The 19,919-nt window shown below is 42.3% G+C and overlaps 1 protein-coding gene across 2 annotated transcripts in view; it reads right to left on the reverse strand.

The window, feature by feature from the left end:
• The window catches only part of PTPRR (protein tyrosine phosphatase receptor type R), a 156,482-nt gene that overhangs the window by 22,981 nt on the left and 113,582 nt on the right, over window positions 1-19,919 (reverse strand). For both annotated transcript variants that reach the window (XM_074573229.1, XM_074573239.1), the window contains 2 exons: window positions 14,958-15,144; window positions 6,485-6,569 (listed from right to left, as the gene is read on the reverse strand). In XM_074573229.1, the coding sequence (XP_074429330.1) occupies window positions 6,485-6,569; window positions 14,958-15,144 (272 nt within the window). The remainder of the gene's footprint in view (window positions 1-6,484; window positions 6,570-14,957; window positions 15,145-19,919) is intronic.

Genomic DNA, 19,919 nt, shown 5'->3' on the forward strand with positions numbered 1-19,919 from the left:
ATATGTTTTTATACCAATTTAAGTTCACTGTAATGGGTCTGGACTAGGTAATCCATATCCTTCCCTTCAGTCCTGTGTTCTCATCAGACACAATTGGTGATGATTCATGTGTACTAGACTGGAGACACAATGCCAAAATACAGGAATATTTTCCTTCACTCTCTTCTTTCCTTCACTGTCTTGGATGATCTAGAACAGAGTCGGGGCCCGTTCTTTTGAGTACAGAGCTGGGGATTACTAAATCCTTCCTGCAAAGGAAGTTTTTGCTTGCTCATGTGTGGTGATGTGATCCCCCATGTATTATTACCCTTTTCGAATTAAAGCCAGTAAATTCTCAATTACACGGTGTAACAGAAAGGGGTAAGGAGAAGGGAAGTGAGGTGCCTATGTTGTGGCTGTCTAGGGGCACTCTTTGTCTTCACACCTTTTCTGAAAAAATATTCTACTTTTAACAAAATGATATGGAAATATTTCTGTACTGATAAATATAATCTTTTATTCTGGCATTTTGCTTGAATAATTAATTAGAATCAGCAGGTTTTTGACAGTATATGGTTTTGAAATAGTCTCTGCTTTGCTGAGTGCAATCTAGGCAATATGTTCAAAGATACATATGTGGATGCTGAACTGGACAGTGGTAAAAAGACATTATTTATTATGTAGCCTTGCTGTTTACACAAGAAATATATAATTGATGTACTTCTGCTGTAGCAAAACCTAGTATTTTCAGAGTTGCTTTTGGATTTCTTTTGTGACTTTTCATCCTGTTCCTAAGAACAAGATAAAACCTTTGCAAATCAAAGGAAGAGGAGGGATCATCCCAAACATACTTTATGTCCTTTTCCTACTGGAGGTCACAGGAGTGTCTTGGACAGGAGTGGAGCCTTTGCAGGACCCAGGCTGGTGTTTTGAAAGTATGTTTCTTAAAATGTGCAAATGAATGCATGACTCCTAGTTCAAAGTCTGGGCATGGAAGTCTTGTCCTCTGCCTTAATAGCACAACATGAACTCTAGTTAGCTCGTGTTAAAATCTCTTTGTACTAGCTTTCCCAACTTCTTTACTTTGAGCTTTTTTCCCCCCTTAACAATATGAGGACAGGAAACCTCTCATTCCTTTTCAGCACAGAGTGATTATTAGCCATTTCCACAAATGCCTCAGGCTACGTGGCCTTAAAAAAACACCCGCTTCCTCTAGCTCACACAATGCCTCTGATTCTGGTGTAGCTTGACCCCTACCTTAAAAAACCTCTTCCAAGCAGACTCAACATCCAGTTTAATTACCATGTCTTGAGATAAATCCCTCTGTTACTAAGGAGCAGATAAATCAGTTGTACAGTTTCTGAGACCTCCTTCCAACTCCAATCAACGAAACAAACACTGCTTCCGAATGGGAATCTTTTATAAATTAACAGTCCTGATCAGTTATGAAATAGGTAAATGCTGTAAACTCAGCTCTGAAAGGAGGAAAACTTGAGTGCCGCTGCCACTAAGCAATCATCAGACACAAATGGAAGTAATTAGCTTCCTCCTGAATGACAAACACCTTGCAGGTATTAATCTTTTCCTCAAGGATGGCAAAGTCTGAGAGTCAAGCTACAGCAGAAAGACACAGATGGTGGCTGCAAGGCTGAATTCACCAATGTTTGTAAAGCATCTTGAAACACAGCAGAGCTGTTAAGCACTTATAATTACTAATAAAAAATCTCTCCTACAATTTTGACTGAGGCAAAATTACCGCTGTTTTCTTCCATGTATCTAGGAAGTCTGGAATTACTCTCCTGTTAGAGTAAAGCAGCTTCCTCTAACTCCATCTTTAACAAATTAATATTGTCCTGAAATTACCAGGCTGGAGGAATAGGAGGGTGTTATAAAGGCTGTAGCTGGCCCTCATGAGACTGCCCAGTGCAGGGAAGAAGTGGGCTGTATGGTGGCACTGCTGGACAGCCTCCCGCACTGCCATCGATGCTGGCAGTTCATCCACTCCATGAACACCACTTCGTCATGAAGACCCAGGGCTTTGTCCCATTGCAAAGGCTGTATTCATTGTACAGTGGGTACAACTTCCATTTCGACTGCTACTATGTTCTGAATTCTTTCGGGCATGGGTATGTTTGCATTTGCAGCGTTTCTAAGATAAGTCATTTGTTACTCCTAGTCCGGTCCTAGTTGCCTTACCAACAGCAGGACTGAAATAGTGTGAGAGGGGCTTAAGGTATTTCTGTTTTGTCAGCAGGAAAGGAAGATGAAAATTTTGTGAGGCAGACTGCCCTCACACTTGCAGCCCAAAAGATCATAAATCTTTCAGATATTGAAACATTTTGAAATTCATGCACCTCTATTTTGCCTGGTTTTGCCTGCAGTCTATAAATGATTTACGGATACCGGTATTATTTGGTAATCATTGTAACACAGGACGAGGAAGAATCACACCAGACTGCATTCCCAGTCTCTGCCAGGTGGAGAATAGGCTATTAGACTTGCAAATAGTACAACTGCCTCAAAACACCTCATGTATAAAACACCGGTAAACTATGCATCATTTTTTAATCTCATCTGAATAATTCCTGGCACTTCCAATACAATCCAGGATTTCTCAATGGAAAATTTAACAGATTTCTCATGGTGAGTGCTTCTGCATTTTAAAACATGCTTCAGCATTACAAAATAAAGTTTCATTCATGCAAAGGGAATCTTTCTTATGTACTAAAAATAAGGTCTGCCTAATATCCATTCACATTTTTAACTATGCAGTCTAACATAGATCAATTGTTATAATACTGGGTATGTACAAATATTATAGATGTTATGATACTGGTGACCATGACTGGGACACATTTTGGCGACACACATGAATATACAAAAATGCTTTGATGAACCCATGTTGAATTCCGCTAAGATTAAATCTGCCCTTCTGCTTTGTAAATATGATTTTTTTCTCTTTAGTCTTTGAAAGCCAGTTGGTGATCCTGCTGCCTTCACTAGGGAGCAGGACTGGAGCAAATCTGACTGTTTGTAGCCAAGACTGTGGTGCAAGGGAGCTTGAAAATTCTCAACATCAAGAAAACGGTTTTCCTATATTTGTCTATAAGCTTGCATAATAAAGTGCTTTGTTCATATGATTGAGATTTAACTTTCCCCTTGTGTTTAGCTGGAGTGCCAGGGCCAGTTTTAGTGTAAGCACTTCAAGCAACAGCTTGTGGATTTGTGGGGCTGACCTGACAAGTGCTTTCTGCCTTCATGTTACTGTGAATCTGCTGTTCTGCCACCAGTGTTTTCATGTAGGCTTTTGCCCTGAGGGTACTCTTCAGGAAGGGATAAGGAATGACATCCAGGTACCTTGGATGTGTTGCACACACCAAGATACCCACAGCATAGTGTTAAGCCACTTGCTCCTTTGTAAGCAAGAGCCCACACATGCTTTGAAGCACCACAGGACTTCTGCTTCTGGTTTGAGGTGGAAAAGTGAGATAGGAAGGGGAAAAGACACTGGGCTTTGAAGCCGAGGTCCTGCTGCGGGGACATGTAGTGGGGGCTGCAGGAGAGAAGCAGCCAAAGGTGAAGATGTGGAGTAAGAGGATGAGGAGTGAGCAGCAGGGCTGGTGTTTTGCCACAAGGATGTGGCTGTGGTGAGAGACTGGGAGGTGTGTGTGCAGGATTGGGAACCTGCTCAGAGGGTGTGGGAAACGCTGTAGGTGGATGGCAGAGGGAATGCAGCTGAAGATCCGGAGTGCGGTTTAACAGGACCCGGGGGTGGGGTTGCAGTCAGGGGAGGGATGGAGAAACAGTGATTTTAAGGAACTGTTTAGCCACTTGTCTCTGATCCCACACTGTCCCCTATTTGTTGTATTAGCATATTATTATAAAGCAAATGACACTTAAAGAGGCATCCTAATGTTTGCATGAGAGCGTTGGCTATGTTATACTGCAACTGAAACATCTTTCCTCGAAATGTAACATTTCCTGCACTTTATAGTTTTCCATTTAGAATAATTTTCATTAGGCGTTCATTTTATTTCACGTGAGTGTGGCTGGCTGGGTAGTATCTCTTAACATGAACATGCCCTCATGCACCCTGTCACAAAATTATCTCTTAGAAAAGGAGAACATCCTCCACAGCGCAGAGGGTGGAGCTGGCAGGACTGGGCATTTTTAGGTGATAATCCATTAGCTCAAACGTCACTTGTCACCACAGGTGCCCCGATTCAGGGGACGCACCCAGCGCTGGGAATGGAAAAGCTGATGCGGGCGTACGAAGCAGCGGGTTGATATCATCTCAGCAGGAAACCAGGAAGGCTGTTCTATTTAATCACTCAAATCGTTTCCAAACCCTCTCGGACTGGGTGTGGGGTGTGCGAGTATTTATTATGAGCATGTGCCTCAATCCTCAAAATATCTTCTTTGAAACAGCCTGGTGCTAACGCACAACAGGCCTTTTGATTTCTGTCAAAGCTGGTTACAAAGTGCCTGTCAGTGAGTAGCTGTGGTGCACACCGGCAGCGTGCTTGGACTGGAAATGTGCCTCAGAGTTAGCGGCACGTCCCAGCTAACTGGAGGTGAAAACACAAAGGCATGCTGGTTCTCAAAGCTCATCAGCATCAACCACGGCCCAGCTGTCGCGTCCCGATTCAAAACACATGCTGCAGTGAAATAGGACTCAACGCATTTGCAAGGCATTGCTGACGGCGAACCCAGTGGTGGCTGGGGAAGCTGGGATGCGAGATGCTATGGGAAGGGAGAACTCCTTCCAAAAATCCGCCTGTCAGGCAGAGGGAGGGTTGGCGGTATCCTGGCTCCACTGCAGCTGATGGCAAAAGTCCTGCTGTCGTCAAAGGGGTCAGGATTTCACCCTCCATGTACATCCTGTTGACACTGGGCCAGACTCCAAGGGACGCTGAATTTTCTGATTACTTGGTATATAACTTGCATTCAGTTCCTTATTTTCTTTAATTCCCTTCAACATTCCCCCACTGCGCTCAGCTGCACACAGCCATTGGTTGCAATAGATGAACTAACCTTGAAGTCAATGGGAATTTTAGTGGGGGCTGAAGGGAAGCGAGGACTCCACACAAGTTTCTTTCCCAGCTACGTATCGCGTTTCTGAGACTAATCTAGTGGCTGAAGGCCATCAGTTTTCATTAATTTGACTGCAAGGCCTTTGTATGATGTGAACAAACTACAATGTGCTCAGGCTCGCTGAGAGAAATCTTGTCATTTAAAGTGTGTGAATTTGCATGACTAACATATAACATAGGCCTGCAAGGACATTATAGAGATGATTAGAGAACAAATTTCTAGTTGATAGGATACGCTCTCATTTTAAAAGTATTCTTCATTCCAAACCTAAGCAAAGGGATGTGTTTACATTTTTCTGTAGGAGTGTTCTCCAACATTTTGAATCGCTGAACTTTTTCACTTTGGTGATGTCAAAATTTATAAAAACTCAACTATTCACGTCTATATTTAGTGCAATGTTAAAACTTCTGCAACCTATTTTGAAATTGAACACAAAACAAAATGATTAATAAAGGAGAAATGGAATATCTCATTATCCCCCAACAAATGTTAGGAAAATAGTTGCTTTTCAGAGAAACATGTATTTTGAAGGAAAACTATTCCACTGAAAAGTTTTCAATCACCTCTAATTATAACAAAGCAATGGTTACTTGGCAGAAATAAAGAATTTGGGCCAACAAAAATACAGAAGCAGTATAGCAAAGCAGTAACAAGTTTACAGCGACGATGAGGACACACTGAGTAAGGACGGTTTGCTTACTAATGTGAACAGATTTCCACGAAGCCAATTGGTGCATGGAGAAGAAAAAAAAAACCACCAGAGGACTTAAAGATGGAAGTCCACTACAAGAACAGATAGGCTGAACTTGCTTTTTTTAGTCTGGGACACTTATTGTTGGACAGGATCCCAACTAGCTTGAGCCAACCAGAGGGAATTCAGTGACTGCAAGAAGGTGTGGGCTGTGACGGAGGCAGCAGTCTTGATCTTCTCGTCCTCCAGATCTGGGGAGCAACTGCGAGGCATGTCAGACCTCTCTCTACCCATAGAATCATAGAACCATAGGGTTGGAAGGGACCTCTGGAGATCATCTAGTCCAACCCCCTGCCAGAGCAGGGTCACCTTAGAGCAGGTTGCACAGGAACGCATCCAGGTGGGTTTTGAATGTCTCCAGAGATGGAGACTCCAATCTGCCTGAGCTGTCCTCCAGAGAAAACCAGCGTGCACCCAGGTTGTATTTCAGTACGTAGTTGGGATGCTGCCAAAGTGTGTACCTACTAAAGCATCCAGCGAGAGTTCTGCATTTGCCAGTCCTACAGCACTGGGCTTTTGTTGTCTTTCTACATGGCCTATAAATACACTTATGAATAGGTACACAATGATCAAAGCTAAAGACAGCTAGATTTTCACAGCAATACGTTCTCAAAGCAGGACTAAATGTCATAGTAGGAAACCATGGGCTAACTCACTTACTTGGCAAAATTGTTTTATAGCGGTTTTTAGTTCCATGACTCGGGATGTCAATTTCTTTGGGATCCACAAAATTCATTGGTATTTCCTATAAAAAATAAATTAAATCAGATTGGTGTTTCCAAAGGAGCCACGCAGGAAATTATCACCAGAAGGCCATCTGCTGTTACACAACTGTCTTTTGACATCAAAGTTATTAAGAAAAAAAGTGGTTCCCACCTCAAGCCTGTCAACACCCTTCCTTTAATAAACACAGGGAGGTGCATATCGAAGGGGTAACTTCCAAGGAACACTTCTGATGAATTATTAAAAGCAAAGTTTTTACAGGATTAGGAGAGAGGTTAAAATGCACAATAGTTCTAGAAAAGTGGAGTTGAAGACTGCAGTGCTGTAGCAGAAAAGAGCAACATTTTACATAATTGGGGGAGGAACTTTCAAAATAATTAAATATTAATAGACAGCATTTTTTTTTTTAAATTTTGTGCAAAGTCCTTAACAATGTCAGTCAAAGACCTCACTTGCTTTTTATAGAAACTACTAGAATGAAGTGCCTTAGCCTTTTGCATTCAGTGACTGAAGTGTAACAAAAATCTGAAGCAATATTTCTCTTGATTCTCGTTTTGATCTTTTAGTGACTGATCCACATTGTCTTCTTTGAATATGCAGTTGTGCAAGTAACTAATGCGACAGTTTGCTTGAAGTTCCAAAAACGTACAAATGATAAACTTCTGATCAACTTAAAATTACTGTTTTTCAAATTGTTTGTCAGGATGAAAAGTAAAAATCCTCCAACTTTTAACTGAACAAAATGTTTCCATTGGTCTAAGGAAGGGGAGAATAATTTTGATTTTGAGGTCCTGAAACATTGTTAGTGTTCTTACAGTTGAATAAAAACAACTCTTTGAAAATGGCAAGATGAAACAAGTGGGGTTTGCTTTTCTTTTTTATCCTGATTGTGGGGGATGTTTTAGCAACCAAAACAATCTGGCAAAATCACATTAAAAATGCTTCAGTTGACTCAAATCTTCTTTTTTTGCTGAATTGTTTTGGCCACAATTATTTAAATTATCTTAGGGCAAGCTGGAATGTGACCTTCAGTAAACTAATAGTTCTACTTAAAAGCACAGTCATTACTAGAGACTTGAAAACTTCATTGCTAGCCTGGGATGTTTATCCAAAGAGACGGCGGGATATTAATAATTGCCTCTTACAGACACATAGGAACATGAAGAGGCACAAAAGGAGGTTCCTACCTTATTCAGAGCAAACCTCCTTTGACTTGCACCACTGGAAAATTTACTTAAGGATTTTCCTCCAAAATGAGCTGTTTCCTAACTCCCCAGGCGCAGGTGTCCCCAAGGACTTTGGCACAGACGAGATGCGTGGCCACTGTCCTTCAGACCCAAGCTCTGATTCTGCCCAGCATGACTGGCTGCTGTGGGATTTTTTTAGAGCAACAGGGACGAGGATCCTAAGAGCTTGCCAAGGATGCACCCAACAGCAGATCTTCACATGGGTTCACCAAGCAGGGAAGCTACCCTTTTACTTTTCTGGTTGAAGAGAAGCCAAATTCAAGTAAAATTTAGATAGGTCATAATGAATTGCTTTGATTCTTTTCTGCTTCCCAACATGGCTTCTGAACAACTTACTAGATGAGGCTGCAACTTTTCTGTTGGTTTTTATTTGTCTTCCTTCTCTGCCTTACGCCCATGTGTTTAGTAGACCTTCTTTATTCTTCCTCTCTCCCTCAGTCAGTTTCTTCCTTGATGTCTTCCTTGCTCTTCAGCTGACTCCTCAAAAGAATGACTCGCTGCCTCTCATTTCAGGCCAGCCAAAGTGTTGCTGCTAAGATACACCTTCCTTGCAGGTACTTCACCCAAGCCGTTTTCAGCTCCCTGTACTACCATCCATATGATGCCTGCACTAAGCCCAGGAACTTCTCACTTGTAAGACTCCATTCCTGCATAAACTTCATCCCCATTCCTTCAGGTCAAACCATCTCACCTCTGTCCTGCTTCTGATGCCCCTTCCTCCTCCATGGAACTACAAAATGAGCTCCACACGCCTCTCATTGCCACCTCTGACTTTCACCCCTTCCCAGTGGTGACCTCTGTGAGACTCTTCCCCTTGCCCCTTGGGCTCTGAATTGTCCGAACTGGCCCTGGTACAGGCTAGTGGCTAACCTAGAGCTTCCCTGGCTCAGCTCTGTCTTAGTATAAGCACCATCAGTGCATGGCTTCTGAAAGGTTTCCCTGCTGAATTGTATACAAACTGAGAGTGCGCAGTGCATTAAGCTGGTGTTTAATGTGATCTACATCTGTCATCTGCAGAGACTGGAAAAAGATGTGTGAGGAGGAATCCTCTGCCTGCACAACAAGAGACGGTGGTCAGTGGGGCTCTTCCAGCTGCCTGCCTGACTCCCTCTTGATGCCTGCTGAAACTTTGAAATAGTTCATCAGTTGGCGAGTTACTGACAGACGCAGAAATGCCACCGAGTTGAAAACAGAAATGCATTTCTCTGAGCCAACAAGGTCAATTAATAATATTAATCACTTACATCCTGTAAACACTTTCTAGTCAGTGGGCTCCTCCCAGTAGTAAGTACTTGTGGGGCCAAGGGCACAGACAGAAATCTGACAATGCACCATGGATCACAGCCACAGACAAGTCACTTATTCTGAAACTGGCTGTGAAAAGCAAGAGATTATTCCAGAAAAAAATCATGATATTATGGACAAAACATTCCTGCTAATGTGAGGGAAAATAAGCCCAGCAGATTGCAAATAGCATGAACATGTGCAAATTAGCATACAAAGTCTGTAGCTACATAGGCAACATATATAGATTTGCTTTATTAAACACATTTATATCTTATACATAATTAAATAATTACAAATAATGTATAAGCTGAACTCATTCATGTGCTCAGTTGCATGCATACAATTATAGATGTATGTCCATATATGCCTTTGTTCACGGGCTATTTCACCTCTCTGGGCGATATCCTTATAATTATCATAGAATCATAGAATAGTTTGGATTGGAACGGACATTTTAAGGTCATCTAGTCCAAACCCCCTGCAATGAGCAGGGACATCTTCAACTAGATGAAGTTGCTCAGAGCCCTGTCCAACCTGACCTTGAACGTTTCCAGGAATGGGCCATCTGCCACCTCTCTGGGCAACCTGTAACAGTCTTTCACCACCCTTATTGTAAAAAATGTCTTCCTTATACCTAGTCTAAATCTTCCTTCTTTCAGTTTAAAACCATTAGCCCTTGTCCTATCACAACAGGCCATGCTAAAAAGTTTGTCCCCATCTTTCCGATAAGCCCCTTTTAAGTCCTGAAAAGCCACAATAAGGTCTCCCCGGAGCCTTCTCTTCTCCAGGCTGAGCAACCCCAACTCTCTCAGCCTGACTTCATAGGAGAGGTGCTTCAATCCCCTGATCATTTTTGTGGGCGTCCTCTGGACCCGCTCCAACAGGTCTTTCCTGTGCTGAGGGCTCTAGAGCTGCATGCAGTTCTCCAGGTGGGGTCTCACCAGGGCGGAGTAGAGGGGCAGAATCACCTTTCTCGACCTGCTGGCCACGCTTCTTTTAATGCAGCCCAGGATACGGTTGGCCTTCTGGGCTGCGAGCGCACATTGTCGGCTCATGTCCAGCTTTTCATTCACTAGTACCCCCAAGTCCTTCTTGGCAGAGCTGCTCTCAATCCCTTCATCCCCCAGACTGTATTGGTACTGGGCGTTGCCCCGACCCAGGTGCAGAACCCTGCACTTGGCCTTGTTGAACCTCACAAGGTTCACAAAAGCCCAATTAACAAGCTTGACCAGGTCCCTCTGGATGGCAGCCCATCCTCAGGTTTGTAAACCGTATCATTCAGCTTGGTGTCATCCACAAACTTGCTGAGGGTGCACTCAATCCCACTGTCATTGATAAAGATATTAAACAGTACCAGTCCCAATATGGACCCCTCAGGGACACCACTTGTCATCGATCTCCAACTGGATGTTGAGCTGTTGACCACTACCCTCTGGATGCAACGATACAACCCATTCCTCATCCACCGAACAGTCCACCCATCAAATCCATATCTCTCCAATATAGAGGGAAGGATGTTGTAGGGGACCATGTCAAAGGCCTTACAGAAGTCCAGATAGACGACATCCGTAGCTCTTCCCTTGTCCACTGATGTAGCCACTCCATCATAGAAGGCCATTAGGTTGGTCAGGCAGGATTTACCCTCAGTGAAGCCATGCTGGCTGTTTCAAATCACCTCCCTGTCCTCCATGTGCCTTAGCATAGCTTCAGGGAGGATCTGTTTCATGATCTTCCCAGGCACAAAGGTGAAGCTGACAGGAAGTTAGTTCCCAGGGTCCTCTTTTCTACCCTTTTTAAAAATGGGTCCAATGTTTCCCTTTTTACAATCACTGGGGACTTCACCTGACTGCCATGACTTTTCAAATATCATGGACAGCAGCTTAGCAACTACATCAGCCAGTTCCCTCACGACTCTTGCATCTCATCAGGTCCCATAGACTTCTGAATGTTCGGGTTCCACAGGTGGTCACGAACCTGATCTTCTCCTATAGTGACGCAGTCTCCTCCCTCAGTTCCTGTCTTGTGGTCCATCCACTTGAGAGGTGTGGGAAGAGAGGTTGCCAGTGAAGACTGAGGCAAAATATCTGTCTAAAATACTTGTAGAAGCCCTTCTTATTATTCTTTTTGTCCCTTGCCAAGTTCAGCTCCAGAAGTGCCTTGGCCTTCCTGACCCCATCCCTACAGAACCGGGCAGCGTCCCTGTACTCTCCCAGGATACCTGTCCCTGCTTCCACTGCCTGTGCATTTCCTTCTTGCCCTTTAGTTTGACCAGCAGGTTTCGACTCAGCCATGCTGGTCTCTTGCCCTCGTTTCCTCATTTCTTACACCTGGGGACTGAGAGCTCTTGGACTCTATGGAAAGTGTCCTTAATGATCTGCCAGCTGTGTTCTGCTCCCTTGTCCCTGAGGGCAGTTTCCCAGGGGATCCTATTGACTAACTCCTTGAAGAGCTGGAATTTTGCTTTCCTAAAATTCTGGGTCCTGATTTTACTTTTCACCTAACCCATATCCCTCAGGACTGCGAACTCCACCAGTGCGTGATCACTATAGCCCAGGTTGCCTCCAGTCTTGATGTCACTGATTAGCTCACTTGCATTGGTGACCATCAGGTCCAGTATCGGAGCCCCTCTGGTAGGGCTGTCTATGACCTGGCTTAAGATGTTATCCTCAATGCACTCCAGGAATTTCCTGGGTTGCCTACAGCTCACTGTGCTACTTTTCCAGCAGATGTTGGGGTGATTGAAGTCCCCAGGCAGGGTGAGAGCCTGGGAGTGTGATGCCTCCTGTAGCTGTAGAAGAAGGCTTCGTCAATAGGCTCCCCTTGATAGGGTGGCCTGTGGTAGACAGCAACCACGAGGCCGCTTCTGTTGCCTCGGTCTCTAATTCTTACCCATAAGCTTTCAACCTGCTCGTGGCTATTCTTCAGAGAGCAACGCCTCTGCCCCTCCTTCCTCACCTGTCCCTTCTGAACAGCCTGTAGCCACCGATAGCCACACTCCAGTCATGGGATTCGTCCCATCAGCTTTCAGTAATGGCAACTATGTCGTAATAACAGCTAATAACAGCTATTCTGGCTCATGTTAGCCTTTAAATACTACAACTGTTCATACACTCGAAGAGAAACGATTTGAGTCTCTGAAAGCATTCAAGAAAATGTGGCAAAATTTAGGCAAATTAGGCCAGATATTCATTATACCCATCCCTCAATTTTTATGAGAACCAAATTTTATAGATTTAACAATCCGGCATTTTCCCATGCAGGACTGTATTTTCTGACATTCCAGTGTTTCAGGAATAATTAATTTTTCTGTTCTGTTACCAACTTCAGACATTCTGTCTTTTGAACAGTAGCAGCTCAGGCTACTAAAGAAGTATATGCTGGGCAATTTATGCTTCTTCTTCCTTGCAAATCAGGTATATTCTCCCAAGTAAAATTAGCCAACCATTTTTTCAGCATAAAAAAAAAAAAGGAAAATAGCTCTTTTTTCTTAATAAGTCTTATGGAAAAATATTTTGATGGTAACTTACCATTTTTTACAATAAAAAATAAAGTTAATACCCCCTTAATTGTTAATAAAAAAATTAAATGTTAATGAAAAAGAACTAAAAATAACCCAAAACTGCTCATGTTTCAGTTTTCCATGGAAAACTTTGAACATTTATCCACTTTTTGCACACTTAGAAGGTTTTCATGGGAACTAATAACTTTAGTCTCAAGAAGACTGTCTTATTTTATTTCTTTAGCTAGTTAAAACAAGCTGAGTGAGAGGAACAAGTGAGGGTTATACACTGCGTTCTTTGCATGCCTCAAGTTCCTACTAAAGCTATTATGTGTAGCAAGGAAGATATTAAACAGATCATGTTCAACAGCTTCATCTTAAAACACATTTTAAAAAATGGGTTAAAAATGGAATAGACAAGTCATGATCTTTTCACTACAGTTCTGTGAAAACACTGAATGGCCAAAGTCATGTTGTGCCACCCTGAGGGACAAATAAAATGTGAGTTGCTGTTGCCCCAAAGCCATGCAACGATGCTGTGCGAGAGGATTTGGGTAAGCAGGATTCTATGAAGGTGCCAAGTTGTCTGTACAAACTGACTCCCAGCATGGGCGGTTTAAGAACGATGAAGTTATTTCTTCTAGCTTTCCTGCCTAAGCAGCAGAATGGCAGAGAACCAATGGCATAACTGGTAACCTCCTATAGCAGTTGGTAGCAAGGCATCTGAGGGAACTAGAATGGGACAAGCTTTCCTTTGTATTGCACCGGTCACCTGATACTGTTCTTTTAGCATGAAAAACCATTAATAATCACCCCTTCTCCTTCCTATCATGATTTTATAGGCTTCTGCTAGAGACCCTTACAGTCCCTTTTCTAGGCAGAAGAGTCCTTGTCTAGTCTATTTAGCATCTTCTGATACAGAAGCTGCTCTGGTCTGGGATTATGTTCGCCATACTTCTGTATGCGCTTCAAGATGGAAAGATCAGAGCAGCATGCAGTTGTGAAAGCAATATAGATTATTCCCCAGTGCATTGCATTTATTTACATATTTATTGTCCTCTTTCTTTATTATAATTTCTTCCAGTTTCTCTGATTTAGATATCGGATTTCTAGGCCTGCAGTTCTCTGGATATCTTCTGGAGCCCTTCTGAAGAACTCCTGTTACCTCTGGCCCTCTGATTCCTCAACTGTTGAGGACCTAATGCTAGGTTACACCTGCCCAGTAAATACATCAATAATTGCATATATGAACTCCTTTAGGATTCCTGGGTAAATAGTAGCTTATTCTAGTGGGCAGCTTTTATTGACTTTATTGATTTGTTCAAGAATCTCTTCTATTAACACTTGAATATCAGACAGATTCTCCAGTGACCTGTTTGAATCTACTCCTGACACAGAGGAAGGAAATTCCCTAAGTTCTTCTATGGTCAACACAGATGCAAATAGTGCAGTCACTTCTCTCCTATTGCTTCAACTTCTCCAAATCCCTTTTCTACCCTTTTGATCATCTGTTGATCCTTGCACTCTTTGGTAAGCTTTGTGCTTTTGATCTATTTAAAAATGAAGTTAGGATTTTTTTTTCTTTAATTCAAAACCTTTTTTGGCCTGCCTTATTCAGCTTTCACATTCAACTGGCTTCAGTTTATGCTCTGTTCTGTTTCCCTTGTGAAGAGTGTCTCCTTATTTCTGATAGCCTCTTTCATCTGGCTACTTTGCAACACCAGTCTTTTTCAGGTCTTAAAGTAATACGTAATAATGTGTTTTCCCTGACTGAGTTTTTCTGCTCTGACTTGTTTCTACCTGGCCACTGTCTTCGTTTTAGATTCTTACCCTTTTTAGTATTAAATTGTAGGACATTTCAGTTTTTTTGGTCTTGAGAATATTAGGCTTGCTGTATGGAGTGTTTGTTAAAGATATTTTGGACCGACTGACTGTGGGTGTCCCTGTCTGCTCCAAAAAATCATTTATAGTGACTAAAAATTTAATCTTCAAATTGCAACCATACATGATCTTTACATGGGAATAAACAAAATCTCTAATTATTACTGTGTTTTCTGTCATTGTAGCCTTTATGATCTCTTTAAAACTGTCAGTGTTACAGTCCTGGCTGTTTGTACTGTAGCTCTAATATGACATTTATCCCATCTATGAATGGGACTTCAAACCGAGAGGAATCTGTATTATCCATGGATATAACTGACATACTTATCTGTCTTTAGTGCATAAACATAAAACACCACCTTGAAACTATCTAATCTGCCCTTTGGAAATGATTTGTACCTTGACGTTAAAGTGTTGACGAATTACTTTACCCCCCCAGTTTCTGTTGTGCCAATTATGTCAAAAATCCTCATTTAAAGGTTGTTGTTAAACTCACCATGAATTCTGTTTGAAGTAAATGAGAACACGCAACTGCATCTCGAAGCTGCTGCCGTGTCAGGACGCGGCCGGCTGACTGTAGGTATTCCATCGCTACTTTTTCTCGTGGGGTTGGCACAGAGACGAAAGGTTCAACGCTTCCCAAACTGCTCATGTCCAAAGTCAGTGAGACATTGGATCCTCGTCTGCGTTAGAAAATAATTAAAACAGTTATAGCAGATCTGCATTACTCTAAGTCCCATACTCATGCAGCTGATCCTGAGTTATTTATGCACCCTGACTTTCTTTATAGGCACTGGGAGATTTGGGCATGCAAAGACTGCAAGACTGGTTTCACTGGAAACACCGGGTGGCCAGAAAACCAAGATTTTACATATCGTCCTACCTGTTGAATCTAACAACCGATGCTGCAGGAACAGCGTGCTAGGGAGCAACTATTTGGATTATTCTTAGAAGTAGAAACTGCTCCGTATATGCTGCTTAATCTTTATGGATGTCAAATGTGAAACGGATATCTTAGTAAGGAAGAAATGTTTCACAGAAAAAAAAGGGGATATATTTCTAACTGATACAGACAATCACCTGGAAATAAATTCACAGTTGTGTCAGTTATATGTTTAAGAATCTGCTCAAATTAAATATACCGAATGGAGGGGAAAAATGTGATAAAATCAGCAGAAATAAGGGGACCACCAAGACAGTGGACAATGTCTCATGTTAGGTAGGAGAGAAGGGAGAAGCAATAAACCACAATAAATGAGCTGCATCCCAGGAGAAGGAATGGTCACAGATGTAGAGGAGTTATTCGGAAATGCCAAACACCTCTTGCAGGACAATCGAATTCATCAACATTTCACATTTCTACAGGAAAATGAAATTGGATTCAGCAACACCTTTGAGCCATGAAAATACAAATAAAGCACACTGTGTGCTTGGTATAAGCGCTACTTTTTTTGTTGCTTTCTCAAAACAACACTTAAGAAAACTGTCTTTTTTCATAGTTTCAACTCATCGATCAAATGTTATCTACTTGACTCTTAACTTTAGGCATATTGATTGCAATAAATCCATGCTTGGTGAACTGTGATGACTAAACACATATTTGTAGGCATCAATCAAAGTTTTTGTGTTTACTAATCAGAAATCAGTACTATAGGATGCAGCTGTCTGAACTGGGCTACAGATGCCCAGCTCAGTATAAACGTCTCTAACATTTACCAAGGAGCTATGCACATACAGAGATATGACAATGCAAGTTTCATTCCTACCTCTGCACATTATCATCTCTCCATTAATGTACACTTGCAGGGGAGTTCTTTAAGCTCTTAGTTGCTCTGCCATGCTTGGATATATACAACCACAACATAAGACCTCTGTCTCAAGTTTCTCCTAATAGTCATCCTGCCAGATCAGAATACAGCTCTACACCTTGCCTATTTTTAAAATCACATATGCCAGTGATTAACCGTATATTGGCTAATGAATTATCCGGTGACTCCAGTTTTCCCGCTAGAATTCTGCATGGTTGGGTGCATTTTTCATCAGCTCCCGACGGGCGAGTGTGACTCCTCACCGGTCTGGACACTGGGATGTTGTTAAGATACAATTGTCCTTTTTACAGTAATATCACATATTGTTACAAATATCATACAGACATCATCAAAGAGTATCTGTGAGGTAAGTGCTGTTAGTATTGGGGGACTTATTTCCTCTAGTCTGCAGAAAAAGTTGCTTAATACTTGCTTTTTACTACCCGTTCATTATTTAGGTATTTGTATGCACACATATTTGAGCAAAATACTTGTCTTTTCAGACCTTGTGACTCCTTACTTAGTGTTGGTGCTGCTGTTCTGTTTTTTTATCTTCTGCAGAAGTAGAATAAGTACTCTTAGGGTTTATTGCTTTCTTCTTTGTAACCATATGCATGTAACACTTTTTTTTTGTTCTGATGCAACTTTGATGCACTTCCCTTCCTCGTATACATGTCAGCAGGTCCTTCAGTGATTTTATTTTAAATTAAACCATTTCTATCATGTCAGTCTGCATGAATAGAAATGACTTCAGTCGCTCACCTGTCGCTTAGCAAAACACAAAGCAACAATGGCCAAGAGACAAGACCACCTGGTGGAATCGGTGAATCTCACATTGTACCATCGTGTCCATAAGCTTATTTCAGCTGAGGTGATGGGTGGGTGAAAGCAAGAGCTCTGCTGCCCAGGCCCGCAGATGGTAACAGTGAGTCAGCGACAGAAGCAGAGGTGGGAGAGGCAAGAAGGAGCCAAGGTGGCTGCAGGCAGCTGGCTGCCTCCAGGGGTAGATGGGGACAATTTCTGTTGGCAGAGGGAAGTAGGTGGGGCATGATTCTGATAATTTTACTAGGAGGTAGGCAGAAGTGAAGTAGCATCTTGAGCAAAATGACTAGTAACTGATATATGCGTAGGCTCCCAGTGGTGCTCTCTGGCTCGCTACACACCCTGCATCGCACCGAAGCCCCCGTCGGCGGTACCAGTGCTCATACCCAAATCCAGAGCCATGACAGCCTGGGACGTGGGCACGCTGCGAGCTGGCCGCGGTGGCCACTCTCTGACCGACACTGCAGGAGGATCCTGGCTCACGTACCCATCCCAGCTCCCCAGGGACTGCCCCCGCTTGTGGGGGAAGCCAGTCCCTCAGCTCTGCACTGCTTCTCAAGGAAAACATCCTGTCAGAACGCTTTCTCACAAAAATACTCCTGCAAAAGCACCTCTTCTGACCACAACTAGCAATTTATTCCGTGGAAAAAAGCAGTCCCTCAAACAGGTGGCTCTGAGGGCGTGTATCACAAGCCCAATCTTTTGAAAACAATCCAGAAATCCACAGAAGAGGTGTGTAATGAACCTCTCCAAAACCGTTTAGGCTACCTTTGGTTGAGAAATGGGTAGCAGTTTAGACCCAGACATACTTCTGGGAGCTCTACTGAGATTTCCTAATATAGAGGAAAAGTATTTGCATTGTTCAATAACAAAGTACAGTGAAAATGTTAATATTTTCTTTGGCTTTTACATTGTTATAACTGACAGTCTTGGCAAAAAGGCTACTTCCTTTTTAACAACAACAAAAAATATACCTGATCTAATTATAACTTTGACTTTTCATCTTTTACCATTTATGGGGATTATTAACGAACGCTGATGTTGAGAATCAAATAACTTACCCTGGAAAGAAGAAATAGTTTTTAGTTGCATATTTAACACATTGAAAGCCACACATTGAATAAAAACTGAATATAGGTCAGAAAATAATTACCTAAGGTACAGCCATCTTTTTAGAAAGTCCATGAGAGGATATACAATAGATAATAGCTGTAAAGGTAATTCCCCCATAAAAATGGGCATCTCAAGGAACACTTTTGAAGAAGTATGCTTCAGTTAATAAAAAGATTTTAATAATGTTTACACTAGCAATACTGTTGCTAATATTAACATTAATCAAGCAGACTGATTTATTGCATTCAAGACCATGCTGAGGAATAGGGCTGAAAATGGGACATATTGCCTTGTCTTGAAAGATGAGGAAGGACCTGCACCCATCATACGCTTGTATGTCCTAAGCTTAGTCTCAGGTCCTGCTCTGGGCTCCTTGGTTTCCCTGTGTTCCTCCAACAGTTAAATTCTTCACTTTCTGTAGAAAAGAGTAGAAAGCAAGAATTCACTTCTTTTTTACTACCTGGGTGGAAAGAGGTTAGGTAGTGAGCCCATCTTTTCCCACCTTACTGGAGCAACTGCACAAGGCTGGCCACAGAGCAACAAGGAGGTACCGCCAAAAACAAAGCCCTTTTTTAGTAACTATCCCTTGTCACCAATAGGTTTTGAATAAAGAAATCACAATCAGACCAGTGGCACTTCAGGTCAGACAACTCATTTTTCTTGGATTTATGTATCTCCTGACTGCACACAGGTATCTTTCCATTTCAAATTAGAGTGATGGAGCCATACACATGGGTTTTCCCATATTTCTGAATATTTACAACCCTTTTTTACTTTCTAAATAACTTTATATTCTTTATGTTCCTCATGTTAATAGTCTGGGCCAAATTAGAGGACACTTTGTTATGATACACCTCCCCCAGCATCCCCTCGAGGTTGTGTCTTGATGGGGAAGAGCATCATGGGAGGAATCTGAGAAATTGTAAACATTCATGACAATATTATAGAATCATAGAATAGTTTGGGTTGGAAGGAGTCTTTAAAGGTCATCTAGTCCAACCTCCTCTGCAATAAGCAGGGACATCTCCAACTAGATCAGGTTGCTCAGAGCCCCGTCCAACCTGACCTTGAACGTTTCCAGGGATGGGTCATCTACCACCTCTCTGGGCAACCTGTTCCAGTCTTTCACCACCCTCATGGTAAAAGATTTCTTCTCTGTATCTTGGCTAAATCTACCCTTTTTTAGTTTAAAGCCATTGCCCCTTGTCCTACTGCAAAAGGCTCTGCTAAAAATTTTGTCCCCATCTTTCCTGTAGGCCCCCTTTAGTTACTGAAAGGCCGCAAAAAGGTCTCCCCAGAGCCTTCTCTTCTCCAGACTGAACAACCCCAACTCTCTCAGCCTGTCCTCATAGGAGAGGTGTTCCAGCCCTCTGATCATTTTTGTGGCCCTCCTCTGGGCTCGCTCCAAGAGGTCCATGTCCTTCTTGTGCTGAGGGCTCCAGAGCTGGACACCACATTACACATTACATTAAAAGCAGCATGAGACTAACTCTTCTGAAGTTTCACCAGCTGGGACAGCCACTTCATCACTAGGTATGTGAATAAGTGCAATCAGGAAACCACTTGTGTCTGTGTATTGTCTAGTATCCCAGAGGGGGGTCTTACTAACATACTCACAGCCCTCTTTTCAATTGGGTAATAGGAACAAGTCCACTGATGAGAATCCATTGGAGTATTTTTAATAATACATTTATAGAAGCAGATTTTATTACAGA

The sequence above is a fragment of the Larus michahellis genome, chromosome 1 (genome assembly GCF_964199755.1).
Source record: "Larus michahellis chromosome 1, bLarMic1.1, whole genome shotgun sequence".
In the NCBI taxonomy this organism is placed as follows: domain Eukaryota; kingdom Metazoa; phylum Chordata; class Aves; order Charadriiformes; family Laridae; genus Larus; species Larus michahellis.